At 38.8% G+C, this 15,721-nt stretch overlaps 1 protein-coding gene across 1 annotated transcript in view; it reads right to left on the reverse strand.

The window, feature by feature from the left end:
* Window positions 1–15,721, reverse strand: part of LOC138208858 (zeta-sarcoglycan-like) — a 328,769-nt gene that overhangs the window by 88,448 nt on the left and 224,600 nt on the right. The window contains exon 3 of the mRNA XM_069167050.1: window positions 12,927–13,028. Within this exon, the coding sequence (XP_069023151.1) occupies window positions 12,927–13,028 (102 nt within the window). The remainder of the gene's footprint in view (window positions 1–12,926; window positions 13,029–15,721) is intronic.

The following is a 15,721-nucleotide window of genomic DNA, read 5'->3' on the forward strand; positions in this document are numbered from 1 at the left end:
AAAACAAGATATCCATGTAGAAATCAGATAATGTGTTTGAAATTGTAATAAATTAAATGAGGAAAATTTCAGTCTATTTAGCAAGAGTTTGGAGCATCAAAGGTGGGAGGGGGACTATTCTGCAGGAGTGGTCTGTTAAGTTTTTATGTGCGTTTGAATTCTGTTTTTGCTTTAAAACTGGGTCACGGATGTAATGTTGTAACTGCTATGAATCCCAACTGACTCCAGCTGCCATCCTTTGCAGAAGAGAAAACGACAAACTTTTCAGTATCACCTTTCAAGCCTATCAGGCTGCACATTTTACACTCCAAACACAGCTGTTTGGTTGAATATTCCCTTCAGGGGAATTTGTGAGTTTCAGTAGTGTGTGGTCATATTGGCTTTCTATTCCAGCTGAGTTAGCATAAAAAACTGAAATGCAACTGATCCCCCCCCCCCCCTATCTTTTTTTTTTTCTTGCCATGCTCTTTCTGTCATACACAGTACAATATGTAATTAAGGGTAATCCACATTGTACCAATGATCTGCACACTGTTAATTAAATCTCATCTGTGTGTGTGTGTGTGTGTGTGTGTGTGTGTGTGTGTGTGTGTACTTGTGAGTTTAATGTCACAAGGCCAGAGCAGAGTAATGCCACACTCCTGTCCAGTTAATTAATTCAAATGTCCACCCTTAATTAATTTCACACAGTAGATTATGACCGTTCCCCTGGAAACAACCTGTGAATACATAATACCTGCAGGGACAACGGGCGTGCTGGGGTGTGTATAAATGCGCTGACAATGTCAGTGTGGTGTATTTTCAAAGGGAGTAAGAGTGTGTTTTCAGCACAGGCAAATTCAAATTTATACTGCTTATCCTGTATATAAATGTGTGTCCAAAATTCAGTTTGTGTTTACCGTCAAATTAAATGTCAGCTGTGTGTGTAGGCAGATATTTGTAAATAAATGTAAAGAAGTGTGTAAAGGGAGTTGTGCATCAACACTGAGCCTTTAATTTGATCATGTATACACTGCCAATAAAAGCTGTGCGTGTATCATAAAAGTGTAGATAGTTATGTGCACTAAAGTAAATATCTCATGGGTGAATAAGTTGTTTCCAAATATCGATCTGGAATAAGTAGGAGTTTAGAGGAGAAGTGATGTGGGAGAAGAGATTTAGATGGATATTACCACATATTCGGGTCACACCACACTGATATATCTTTTCTCAGCAGTCTTAATGCTGTTACACATGCTATATGTAGCTAACATGAATCCATCTCATGTCAGAGCATACGTTCTACATACTTCATTTGACACGGTGATTACACTGAACAAATGTTTTAACACACCTCAGTAAATGCATATTTCTGGCTGCTGAATGAAACATCTCTGCCTTGCCTGTCCCTTTAACTAATATAGGCCCTCATTTTTCCACTGATGTTATCATCGTAAGTAGCTGCGGGCTGGAAGATAAATTTGTCTGCACAAAGCTATCTGCTCCCCTGATCATTATGCCAATTACTGCGCAGAATCTGGGATTGGAGGCTATTGGAACTTGAGTATACAGAGAAATATCAGCACTTCATGCTTTAAAGCAAAACATTACAATCCTGTTTGCATAGATTGTGGCGGCCATATTACAGCTGATGTTATGACTGTTACTGCAGGACAGAACAAGCACAGTGCTATATAGAACTAACTTTAGGTTTAGGTAATAAAGTTTCCAAAAAACAAACAAGAAAACAAAAACAGCACTCAAGAGGGACCCGAGCCAACTATGAATGACCCTGAGTGTGTGTAGTTCACTAAATCAAATGTTAACTAGAGTGCTGGCACACAGCTGATGGCCTTGTGCTCAATGGTTACTACTGTATTTATGCCAGCAATGCGGCATTTATGGCTGTGGAGGGATGTGATGCCTTGAGCCAGGATTACTTACGAGGAAGGGAGGTGTTCGAGAGCAGGTACTGCTTTTTCAAAATTAGTTTAGATAAAGTAAGCATATCGTCTAATGGGGACAAACATGGAGCAGTGTACGAGAAAAATCCTTACGAATTATAGTAATTGCACCCCTTTATTCTGTTAGCACAGCTTCGAACAATAGATGCTGAATAACAACAAATGAAGAAAAACTCACTAAACAAGTGTTAAGTAATTAGTCATGTATTTTCTTTAAAATGAAATTCATCCTGGCAGTTTCTTATCAACTTTATTTTTTACCTTTACCTTATCTGAACTTTGGGTCAAGCGATATTCATTTTAATGACAGCATTTTCAAAATTCTTAGATTTACATGGCATGGCATGATGTGCCCTTTTTACTCCACCGAGGATCTGTGATGAGGGGATTTGTCGCGGCTTTAAGATGATGTGACCTCTGAGACAACAGCTTGCAGGAGGGATGGAACAATCTTTCTGAGCAAGGGATTAACATTCGTATTCACTTTGTCTTGTTTCCATCGTCCTCTCAATGGAAAATGTGACTTCCCTTCTCCTGACATTCTAAAAAATGCTGTTAAATGTTAATGGAGACTATTTTTACACGGGTCGTGATCACATCTGGCTCACACGTACATGCCAGCCACTCGCACACCGGACACACGGGGATTTGGACGCCTGCCCGTGATGGCAGAACAGAAAAATATGCAGAAAAGTCAGACACACACCCCGACATAAAATTGTTTGAACTGTATGCTTGCTTTCGGAAAAATGGTCAAATAATCCACACTTCCTCGGGCCCCAGTAACCTATGCAAACCTTTCTAAGTAAAACTTTTCCTTATTCTTTTATCTATCATTTTCAATTTAACTTGAGTAGCTCCATTGATTCCTTATGTTATATCTTTTTTTAATGTTGAGTGGGGACATAGAAAAAGCCTAGACATCTAACAAGCCCTCCGCACGTGTCTGAGCCGAGCTCTCGTCCTCTGACAGTTCAGCCTTCACGCAGCCTGAAGGCTGAAGAGATCCTTATGTAGCAAGCGTCACCCTCTAACAGTGACATGCTGTTAAAATCAAATACACTCTATATTTGCTGGACTTGGAGACGCCACATATTGAGAGTGCTTTTATGCTAGACTGGTGCGTTAGCCTTTTTCAGCAATAGGAAACGGAAATATTGAAATATATTAAACGAGAGCAGCAGCTCATTTTGTCCTGAAGCCTTTTGAAGCGGTGAATTGAAGCTGGGTGAGTTCATGAAATAAGCCTCACGATTTCTGGGTGACTTTCTGATGAAAATAAGCCAACCAATTAAAGCATCAACATTTAAAGTATATTAAGTGAATCCTGAATCTCCACAAGGTGCAGCTATGTCAAATTCTAGCTGAGCAAGCACGAAGGACTAAGGCCTTGGTCAGCAGTTAACTTATTACAGATGTCCTAGTATAAGATGATTTACCACGTAGTGATATAATGACATTACTGAGGCAGTTCACATGGCATATCACCCACTGAGTATGACAAGCAATTAAAATCAAATATTTTTAGCAGTTGGACTTCATGTTGAGTCCAATTATCATATAGACAAATTTGTATTATTTTGTGAAAGGCATCACCTTGACAGAGCAGCATAACACAAAGATGATGCGCTCTATGTACACGAAAACATGCCAATATGCATCCTTGACATCCACAAATAAATGTACAAAAAACATCAGGGAAATCTATTATTCTGCCAAGAAAACCGCCTCCACCATGTGCCCAGGTGACACACAATTAAAAATCAAGTGTGCTTGACAGTTAGTTAGACTTTGTGACATTTTCTTTATCGCAGACAAAAGCCTTGAATACAAAGTCAAACAAAAAACAAAGTCACTGTTATTCTTCGGAGGATGTTGCAAGGGTGAGCCATCCTGGGCAACATAAGGCAAACAAAACCACACGGCGACGGTTCCACATTCCACAGCACAACAGTTCCACAGCAGGAGCCCTGGAAATATATCCTATATACGAAGGTCTGCATCCATTCAGTTACATTTACCCCAGATTGTTTACAATGTTGCAAAGTCAAAATCAATAGTGCCTGCCAAGACGGGAACAGCCTAATGTTCCATTAGAACTCTCTGCTATTCAATTACAGCTCCAGAGTTGGAGAAGTTTCAGCTAGCTCAGGTCCCCAGAGGAGAAGCACGGAGGAAGTATGAGGCAGAGAGAAGGAGTAATAAATCTAAAACTGACAAACGGCAAAAATAAAGTTATGGCATCCTCCCACTTTCACCCACCCCCCATATTTTCCAGTCTTCCTTTAAGCTGCAGTGCAGGATTTGGATGAGAGGAGTTCTTTAATCCTTGCTTCTTTGAACTTTTTCTTTATGTTGCATGCAGTCCTTAGTGTTAGTATTCTCACCCATCTATTTTGCAGTATGCGTTATCTGATTATTAGGCTCCACCCCCAACACCATGTTTTCTTTTATATCCTACCTCTCCCCTGTTACATGCATACATATACCCTCTCTCCACTGTGTGTGTGTGTGTGTGTGTGTGTGTGTGTGTGTGTGTGTGTGTGTGTGCGTGTGTGTGTGTGTGTGTGTGTGTGTGTGCACCAGGACTTTTTTTTTTTCTCTCCAAGGAAGTGAAGCCCTTATCTAGGCAGTCTGCTACATATAACTAGGCCTGTCTCCAGGGAGCCAGTATCACTACAGGAGTGAGAGAGAAAGACAGGCTGAACACGACATACCAAGAGAGCGATGGTGAGAGAAAGAAAGAAATGTCATAGACACGGGGTAGAGGGAGAAAGGCCTAATAAAAAGGAAAAGAGTCACATAAAAAGAAAAGTCAAATCAAAAAAATAGAAGGGCAGCATGACAGCAGAATAAATGAAGTTTTCTTTGTGTCTCCTGTGGTGGTGAGAGGTCGTCATGAGGTCCCTATGGGGACAATTATGGGGACTAGTGGAAAGAGCCGGTGTTTGTGTGTGTCTGTGAATGCATGCACTCATGCATGGGTGTGATACCGAAGACAGGTCTTTGTGGAAGTTGAAGAGAGAGGGTGAGATAAAAAAAAAAAAAAAAAAAAAAAATGAAATACACTGATGCACCGTGAAATATGCTACAAAACCTGCGGTCTTTAGATAATCCTACAGCCTCTGGCTTGCAATTCAAATCTTCCAAGTAAGCGTCCACTTTTACATACAATGAATATATAGTGTAAATCCCCCCATTTATACAGTCTGTAAGGCAAAGAGATAAAAATACAGTAAAAACATGCAGAAAGTTAAGCATAACAGCCACAGACAGTTTGGGAAAGCTATTACTTATGTCATACTCCACCTGCCAAACAAGTGGTATTTAATTAACCTCAACTGACTTCTGCCAATTGTCTCGGGCAGGGTCCCAAACTCCTTTACTTTTGGGGCACCAACCGAATTGCTTCGGTACCATTATATGAAAAAAAGCCCCGTCATTCAGTACAGAATTTAGATTCCAAAACTAAATGCAATGTGTAATGCAGTTTTCCTTTTCTTGAAACGGATTTTATTAAATTGGTATCCAAAAAGTATTATTCAGGACCTGGAATCAAAGACAAAGAACGGTACCAGTAGCAAAGGTTTTTGAACAACACCCAGCCCAACACCTATCCACCCGGCTCATTTTTCTGCCCTGTAATACTTGCCTGAGAGTCTAGGTCGCCTCGCTACCAAAGAAGATTGTCCTCCCAAAAAGAACCTCAGGATCAGTCATTTCAACAAGTACCCCTAAATGGCATATGTTTTTGTTAAAATAACAAAGCCCATTGGAGCAACGGGTTAGGTAAGGGGATGCCGTTGAAGAGCAACAAAGTCTGTGTAGGGAGGACGTGCAGGTGGATTGATGAGTCTGTATTGTTGTTTGATTTTTCGTTTCCATGCAGCCTTAAGGTGTTGTTTTCATCTTCCACTAACTTGAACCATAAATAATTTACCCAACACATTAGAATGCATTTGAATTGACATTTTGAGAAAAGACCAAGAATCCGACTACATGTTTGTTTTCACAGCCGGCAGAGCTGGTGGAAGTCTGCCGACGGACAGCTTCCTCAGGCTGGCAGAACAGAACAGAGTGGGCACTGTTTGCCCAGCCAGTTCTGTCTGAATCTCTCACATTTGTTACAGTATGAACAGTCCAGAATGTGCCGCCCAAATATATTTTAGTGGAGACAGCGATGGACGTGTCCTACGCTATGTGGCTCTATACTTACTGTCGGAACCTATCTAGTGTTCTGTGTCGGGTTTCTTCCAAGCCACTGGCTGGCATACATGTTGGCCGCTTACTAGCTTTATTCTTTACCCACACAGTTTTGTTACTAGGTGCACCTCACAAGTAAGCAGGGAAATGTTTTGTTCCATTGTCAAACACCAGCATTGCGCGGTGATTGTGTGCTTTAGCTGTTAGCAGTGTTTGCTGTTTTTCCTCTGTCTTTAGGAGGCTATATATCCATTCGTTATGTAATTATGACCTGCAAGCACACACACAGAGAAACTAGTTACTCTATCCCCATAGAAACCTAATTCTAAGTCTTAACCCTCAAAAATAATGGGTTGTATTTAGGTTTAGATCCTCACCCAAGTGTAAAATTGTGTATACACACACATGCACAGGCACGTATCCATGAAGGACCTCTCAATACATTATTTTAATTTGCTTAAAAAAACAAATCCAAACATGTTTAAAAGGTTTGTTTGGCCAAAATTACAAGCATGGTTGACCTGACATCAAACTTTACACAGTAATCTATTTACCTGTAAGGCAGGTAAAACAAAACAACACCGTAATTAAACCATTTGTCCCCCGCGGCATAAATCAAAATCACGCTCACCATCTAAAAGTGCGAAACACAGTCACAGAACTAAATACAAAAAATGTGCATGACATGTTGGGATGTTGGAGCCGTTTGACGGCAGTGAGGTCTCTTTGTCTGTCTCTCTCATTGCTTGTGCTTACCTTTCTCTTTTATTTTTATCTTTTCTTGTATTTGTACCTTTTCTTTTATCTTTTTGTCTGTTTGCCTCCCTCTTACCCCTTTGCTTCCCTGTGACCTCCTTTCCTCCTTTTTTCATCCCTTCCCTTCCTCTCCACAATAATCTTTGTCTCTTCTGCACACCGTTTTTTCCAACCCACCCATCCAATCTAATTTCTCACCATGTCGCTGTTGTTGTTAGTGTGTGGTTTATATGCAGTGTTCTGTATTTAGCTCTCACTGGGAGCCACAATGTTCCATTTACCTCTCCCACAATGCACTGCTGGGGGATGGCCCTGATTATGCAAAATGTGTGTGTGATGTTTTTGAATAAGGCATAATACAGCAGCGTAGGAGGAATGTCATCTTCATCCTTTCCTCCCTTTTTTTTTTAATATATATTTATTAATATCCTAAAAGTTATTTTCTCAAAATTAGAAAGAGAGCTTAAACCTTTTTGGGGATTATTAAAGTACATGTATTCTGTTGCCATTGGGGACACCAAACTATCAAGCCAAAACATTAGGCTCATGATAAGGGCTCTGGTCATAAAGTGAAGGGTAAATGTACTACTGTTCTGCTCTCAGTCTCTTCTTTACTGCATCAAGCATTAAAATCCTTCCTCTTCTCATCTTGCTCCCTCTCCTCCTTCCTTTGCTGCTAGAAAGCAAAATGCTATGCGTGTCCATACCGATGCCTCCAATGTGTACAAACATAATAAGCTGTTTAGTTTCTTTTCCTCTTGCCTTTTCCCATCATGTTTTTTTTTGTTGTTGTTGTTTTTTTGCAGTGTAGCGAGGGTGCTTGTGTCTCTTTTTTCAGCATTGTCTTTGCTAAAAACATTGTATCATTTCATTGGGCTTTGGCTTGTAAAACTAGGACACTTCATCCAAAACACAGTGCCAATGCTGCAAGCTGGTTTGTCATTTTATATTTTAAACATCATCTGATGTCAATAACTGACATCTATTCATCTATTATTCTGAACAGGGTCGAGGCGGGGCTGGAGCTTATCCCAGCTGATTTTGGGCAAAGGCAGGGTACACCCTGGAAAAGGATGCCAGTCCACCACAGGGCCAACACAGAAAGACAGAAACAGACAGCCGTTCACAATGTCAGTCACACCCACAGGCAATTTAGAATCACCAATTAATGTGTTTGGACAGTGGAAGGAAGCCGAAGTATCCGGGAAAAACCCACGAGCCCACGTGGAAAACATGCAAACTCCACACACATAGGCCCCCGGCCGTGGTTTCATCCTGTCCCATCCTTACATTTATTACATTAACTTTTGATCACTTTTATCCTGTAACAGGATCAGAGAGCAAATCCTCCAACCCATACGACATACAGATCCTGCATTTCTACCGTCAAACATGAGAGAAAAATTAGTGTCCGCTAGGTTCAGGAATGAAAAACACTTGGTTTGGGTGAGGGGAAGACAATGTTTTATTTAAAAAATGACTTAAAATGACTGGCTGCGCTGCACTGGCTGCCTGTAAGACACAGGATTGACTTTAAGGTCAATCCTACAAACTACCTGTTAGGGAAGCTGCTCAGTTTATACTTTCAAAAGAAAGCTCAAAACATATCTCTTCACATCAGCCTTTAACTCGCTACTCTTGAAGCTCTCTTACAGCTGCCATGCACTTGAACTACAGCGCCTTGAAATGCATATTGTTCAATTTTATATTTGCCACTTGTATTCCTTTTTATGCATTTTATCTTTCTTATGCTTTTATCTGTTTCTTATTTGTTTTATCTAATTTCTTTTCTATATTTTTAATTGTTCCTTTATATCTGTTTTTAATGTGAAACACTGCATGTAATTATTTTGCTGTGAAGCACTTTGAGCTGCATTTCTTGTATTAAAGGTGCTGTACAAATAAAGTTTATTATTATTACATATTATATATAAATATATATATAAATGCAATACATGTTAAAAGTTACTACTTTCTTAAAATGATGCATCCTTTGTTGTCATGGCATCAGGGCTGTCCTATAAAACTGTCTCAACACATGGCTAGAAATTGGAAGCAAACCTAACTCTTATACACCCAGTTCTGCTTTTGCATCTAACTATCGACTCAACCCGCCTTCTCCAAAAAAGCATAAATGCAAAATATACAGTTGTCATCTGAAACTTTTTCAGGCACCAGATTGTCATTGTTTACAGTATACAACTGCTCGTTGGAAGCTGCTTGCACAAACGACCTATGGGGTTGTTTTTTTTGGACGACCTTCTCAGGTCAAAGCTGAGTGCAGCTTGATATTTTTGTGTCTATGAGAGCTTGCTGAGTGCGGCACTGTACATAATTTATCTTATGAGCGCTTGTGTTGTCATGTGACACCCATTTTCACTGTCTTTGTCACTGACAGTTTGAACACTGGGTTGCACCACATGACACATTGGTTTAAGTTCTTGGTTTGGGGGAAACATTATTTTCTTTTAAATGCAATCAACATATTTATAGTCCATGTACCAGCGGCTGTCAAACAATGTCAGGGAAAGCAGAAGTTGTAGTTCCATGAATTGACCCTGCTACACTCTCACCACATTCCCTTTTTCCCACCTCTTCTGTTCTGGCTCTTATTCATCCCTCAATGCTGTTGTTTTTTTTTGTCCCCCTGTTTTTGGTTCTGTCTTTTGCCTCCCTATCTCTCTACAGTGCATCTCTTCACAAAACAAGCAGCAGACTGTTGTGTCCTCCAGGAGTTCTGTGTATACCGCTGATTCAGTATGCTCACCCCCAGTGCAACCACACTTCACAGGAAGAGCGTGGCGACAGTCAATATCAAAATAAGAGCATGCCTGCTGTTTAGAAAATACGAGGGCTACCTGCTGTTTGCTTTCATGGGCAAAGATAAGCTCTGCTTCATGCACACAAGTTTGCACATACACAGATATGCACTGACTTCCCCACAAGACAGAAAACATCCATATTTGCAGAAAATAAGGTTAAAAAAAACATTGTGAAAGCAAAAGTATAATGGACACTCAGATGTTTGCTGTAAGACAGACTTGCAAACACAATGGTTAGCAATCACGTAGTTGTTGAATACACACACACACACACAGTATGCATAGATAGGCATGCACAAACAAGCTGTTATCACAGTGTGCCAGTTTAAAGGAAACAAAACCACAATATGTTACAAAATAAACAAAATTGTTTGTCATCTTTTTTGTATAATGGTTTTGTTTTTGTGGCTGGAGAGGCAGAGAATAATATTACTACTGATAATCATAATAATAACAAAAGAATAATGAAAAATATATATTGTGTGGCTGAGTATAACTTGATCAAGAATTTAGACATACATGGGTGATTCTATCCAGAGATTTACGAAGACAACTGGTTTTTTTTTTCAGGGTTGATCCAACATTTATGCTCATATTAGATGATAAACATCTACTAAAGCTAAAGCTTTGTAAGTTAGATAAATAATTTCGAGGTTCAAACTTAGGTGGCAAGATATTATTAACTGCCATACACTGGGATTAAGCCAGCTCATGGTTGATCATGTTGCTGTATGCAATTAAGTCCCATGGGAAATACTTGTATACTGAGAGTAATTTTCTGCAGGATGTCATCTTTCATTGGATAAATAGTCACATGGGAATATGCAGATTCCCTGCAATTTCTCTGGCATTATTGGAAATATCTATAAAAATAACAAAAAAAACAGCAACACAGAAAGAGAAACGGCCTTTGTCATATAAATCATTTTACAGCACTTGAGCATGTTATTACAGAAGTAATTATTATATTTAGTTTAATTAATTCTATCAGTTTAGTTTTAGGTTTACACAATCATTCAATTTAATTCTGTTTATGTGATTTGGAATAATATACATTCAAATGCGCACTAAGCGGTTGAGTTTGCAGTATGTACCAGCTATGAGTAATTATCTTGAAAATTGGTACAGAATAAAATTATGTAATTTGGTTGCATAATTTTGGATGTTAGACATGTTTGGGAGATTTAATTGTACATTTTTGTTGCTTTTTTTAAACATAATTTTAGATGATTTTGGAGCCTGATTACAAAATGTGACTCAAAAATTCTCAATGTGAAGAAAATGGACAAATTGTGGCAAAAACAAGACATAGAGGCCGGGCGTATATATTCAAGAAACAACAACTGAACCAGTAAAAACCTGATTTATGCTGCACTTACAAAAACATCCACAGTATCTCTCTTCTATTTTCCCCTCCAAGATTATATCGAGTAGTCTTGATAGGAGTTATCATGCCAAATATTTGCTTCAAGATTGGTGCAAATCCATCGAAGCACCTCTGTCTGCCTTTTCCACTGCTCTCTACAAAAATGTAATATCATATGTAAGCAAGCTTTTAGAGATCTGGAGAGGCTGAAGCACTTTCTCGCTTATGTATTTCATTCATAACTGTGTATATATAAGCATTTGTCAATACTCCTTTTGTCTTATTCTTACAACCTATTTTCTTATTTTCCTTTTGCGTCTAGTTTTCCCTTATTACTCTTTGTTTCTCCTGTGTTTAGCCTTGACCTTTGATCTAACACTTTTCATCTCACTTCATGCAATCTCCTCAGTGCATTTCTTCATACACAGTATACATATGTGTGTGTTATCAAGCCCACATGTGTCGAGCGTTTTCAGGTTAATGCTTACGGGCACTTCTCACTGAAATGATCAGCAGCGCAAACCATCACATCAGCGGCAAGTGGTAGAGGAAGCATATACCGAAGTAGTCTACCACCTAACATCGATCAAAGACAGGAGGGACAATAACAAGAGGAATTTTTGATTATTAAGGAAATAGAACATCTCTAAGGAATACAGAGTTTTGGTATTGTACAAAAAGGGTGGCACGGTGGTGCAGTGGTTGGCATTGTCTCCTCACAGCAAAAAGATTCTGGGTTTGCATGTTCTCCCTGTGCCTGCATGGGTTCTCTCAGGGTACTCCGGCTTCCTCCCACCATCCAAAAACATGCACCCCATGTTAATTGGGGGTTAGACAAATTGACTTTAGGTGTGAATGGTCTTTGTTTCCATCTGTCTCGATACGGCCCTGTGATAGACTGGCAATCTGTCCATGGTGTACCCTGCCTTTGTCCAAAGTGAGCTGGGATAGGCTCCAGCCACCCCCCCCCCCCCCCCACACACACACACACACACACGCACACACACACGCACCATGACCCTGCTCAGGATATAGCGGATATAGATAATGAGTGGATGGTATTGTACACATTTAAGGCAAAAAATATTTTCTAGCATTTTCACAGTAATGAAAAACAACACCACAGCTGGATGGAGGATCTTTTATAAACTAACTGTTGACCTTTGTCTTTGTGTCCTACTCCATCACACCATTAATCTCTTGCTGTGCAAGTGAACCTCAACACGAATACACCCATACAATATGTTCGTGGCAGTGTGACACTATTAAAGTCACTCCCCCAGACTGCTATTCATACATACAAACACACAAACACACACACACACACACACACATGCACATATACACACGGAGTCACAAGGGTTGTCCTACATAAAGTGACAAAGTGTTCATGTTGCCCCAGCTGATGAGATCGGTGATGATTCTGTGTGTGATGAATGGAGATATGGAGGAGTGTTGGATCATATGTACTGCTATAACATGTCACATAGATGACAAATAGACCCTGATGACTGAGAACAACATCTGATTTCTGCTCATTATAGGGGGTATAACACAGAGGTGTATACACACACACATATTCTCACCAAACGACTTAACCAAGGAAAAATGCAATACAATAAACTACAAAATATACGCAAGTAGTTACACCTGAAACGGATGAGCAGATTGAAAAACTACATTTACATCAAAGCACAAGCTCACAGTGAACAATCAAACAACTCTCACAGAGTTGCTCTACAATGCAGCAGGATTTTTTTTTTTTTTCACTACACTGAGCTCAGACAAACAGACATACACATGCCCACATCCATATGTGTGCTCATGTGTTCTTACCCTTCGAGACTGGATCTGTTTGACGTATAAAGGCAAAAGGAATTCTGACACTCCCTCCAGTCTGACTCCTTCCTTGGTCACCCGCAGATTCCCCATACCATCCTGAAAAGATATTAGAAAGAATAGAGATCCACTGGTTATTCAGAAGATAAATGCAGTTGGCATGAAAAAAATGACAATAAATTTGCACACATACAGTTTGCCCAGCTCCCCTGAAAGAGAGAATTCCTTAACTTGCTTTGCAACATTGTCAAGTTTTTAATTAGTCATGTTTACAATTGTAAATCTAAGACTCCAATTATACCAAACATAGGAACATATACATACATGGCAGAGATCAGTGACGAGGCAGGTTATCTGACAATTCCCTTTCTCCTCTTAAGCTAAACTCAGATAGTGAAACATGATAGAACCCCATTGTTTTAATTAACGCCTCCTCTGCAACAGAGGAAACACATAAACACTCTAATGCTAATGCTAGGTGAGCAGGACATATAGAGACAGCAGTTATTTTCACACAGAAAAAAAATTGGAAATGATAACTGGATGTACTGAGAGCAAAGTCACATGTGTTTGTGAACAGGTAAAAAGAGACTTTGCCACTAAGCTCCTAAACATAGACAAGAAAAAAATGGAACCATGGGAACTACAAAATAAAGATGGCAACAGCTGTGGCCTTAAAAAAAAAAAAATAATAAAATAAAATAATATATATATATTCGTTAACAAAACTAGACGGAAACTGAAAATAAACAAATTAATAAAATCTGACAAACACTGATACACATTATTACGAATAAAACTAAAACAAAATTAATCTTGGCAGCAGTACATCAGCAGTGAGGCTCAGCGACATCGTGCTGAGAAGCTGTGGGAAAAACACATGGCATCACAGCTCGGCTCAGTACGGTACTGTTAAAACTCTGAAATTGTCCATGCCGCATGAAAGTAAGGCCAATTAAAATGAAAACATCCCCGAATGAAGACAAAAAGTTATCGAAACTTCACAAATTAGACTATTTATCCATCAAATGGGGTAACTTCAGAAAATATAATTCAGTAACAATTTTAAAATACCAAATTTCCATCATTCATTTTGTTTGATGTACTTTATCACGCAATCCCCACAAATGTCTGTATTTTAGATGATTCCGCATTTAAAGGTTTTATTTTTTAGAGTATTTAAGATGTGTTCAGAGCTTTTAAGGGTCTCCAGATAGCAAGTAGAACTTATTAGCATTAGTCATTGATGAGCACTGTAATATTGATGTAAGATGGGAATAGCATGTATTCACACAGGTCAACTTTATCCAGTCATTTCATAAAGAAACGTTTTTACTGTCTATTGAGAGTATATTTTTAATGTAAACAAGTGACAATTAAGAATTGTATTCAACATTAAAAGACATGAAACAATAACTAAATAAAAACAAAACAAGAATCAATGGATAACTAGAGAGGTTCCACATATGTACATTGCACTAACTTGGCATTCAGCAGCAAGATATCGCATAGATCTTAGCTGTTGGTACACTGTTAAAGCCTCGCGAGAGCCTGTCACAACAACAAAGTACTGAAATTGTAGATAACCATTTAGCTTACAGTGCAGACACAGATATCAGCTTGCCAGAAGGACAGATGAAAGCAACCCCTGCTGGGGAAATGGGTGAGTAGGACAGAGGTTAGCAACAGGGAACAAGGTGGTGTTTGGTTCTCCGTGGGGAGCCTTTTCTAACAAAGGCCATTGCAAATAAAGTCACCAATTATACATTTTAAGGTACAAAACCGACAAATGCTAGACTAATTTATATTTGCTAGGTTTCAATTTGAGTACATTTGCATTATTTTTCCTCGACGTTACTGTCACTATGACTGTCAACTACTACTTATAACCTTTTTTCCTATATCCACTGGTATAAAAAAAAAAGAAAAAAAAAAGATGTGGTGGTGAGAACTTAATCTTTTTTATTCTCTAACTTTTTTCCACACGTAGGGTGCTTGTGTTGTAAACCAAAAATTACAACAAAAAAGTATATTATGAAGATGCCGAAATACTGCTTATTCAAATGTCTGCTCCACTTCTTTGGCCAAAAGCTATGGGTCAGTCCCTCCAGTATTTTGCAAATATGTTTTGTGATTGTTGGAATTAGAAATGTTCAGCTTTTCTCAGAAATTGCAATGCAATTTGTGGAGTATTACTTCATATGATAATAAGCATACTGCACATTACAGATATAGCTGGAAGTATTTAGTTGTTATTGTAGTTTGTAAACGCAAAGTAAAAAAGGATTTTTGGGAATCATTAAAGTGACATAGCTTTAAAAAAAAACAGACTGTGACTGCAATTCTGAATACATAGGCTACAACTTCTGTAAAAAATAAGAGCTTCAAAAGTGTTTTAAATTACATTAACTTAAAAAAAAAAAATGAAGTGCAATGTCTCGCAACGTAAAACTGTATGAGATCATGCAATTTAATACATACCGTATGATTAAATTGGGGAGTTTGTTTGGTAACTTAATTTTCATGATTGAACCACATTTCCACATTGTTTTGATGATGAGAATGAAGGTTTAAAAACCTTTCCTTGTTCTTTTTTTGTTGATAAAGCGAGATTTGTTCGGAAAGGTGTATTTTGTGCCATAATATCTTCAGAAGAGCTTCTATTGAGGGAATCTAATGCAGAAAATCATGGGAATTTAGCAAAATTGAAAACTACCTCAATTATTGTGGCAATAGCTTGAATGCGATCGCAACTGCAATTTTCTGGAGGTAGTCTATCAGTCTTGGAAATT

This window comes from Embiotoca jacksoni, unplaced genomic scaffold (assembly GCF_022577435.1).
Source record: "Embiotoca jacksoni isolate LCO1_2020_lvr unplaced genomic scaffold, fEmbJac1.0.p SCAF_4, whole genome shotgun sequence".
In the NCBI taxonomy this organism is placed as follows: domain Eukaryota; kingdom Metazoa; phylum Chordata; class Actinopteri; family Embiotocidae; genus Embiotoca; species Embiotoca jacksoni.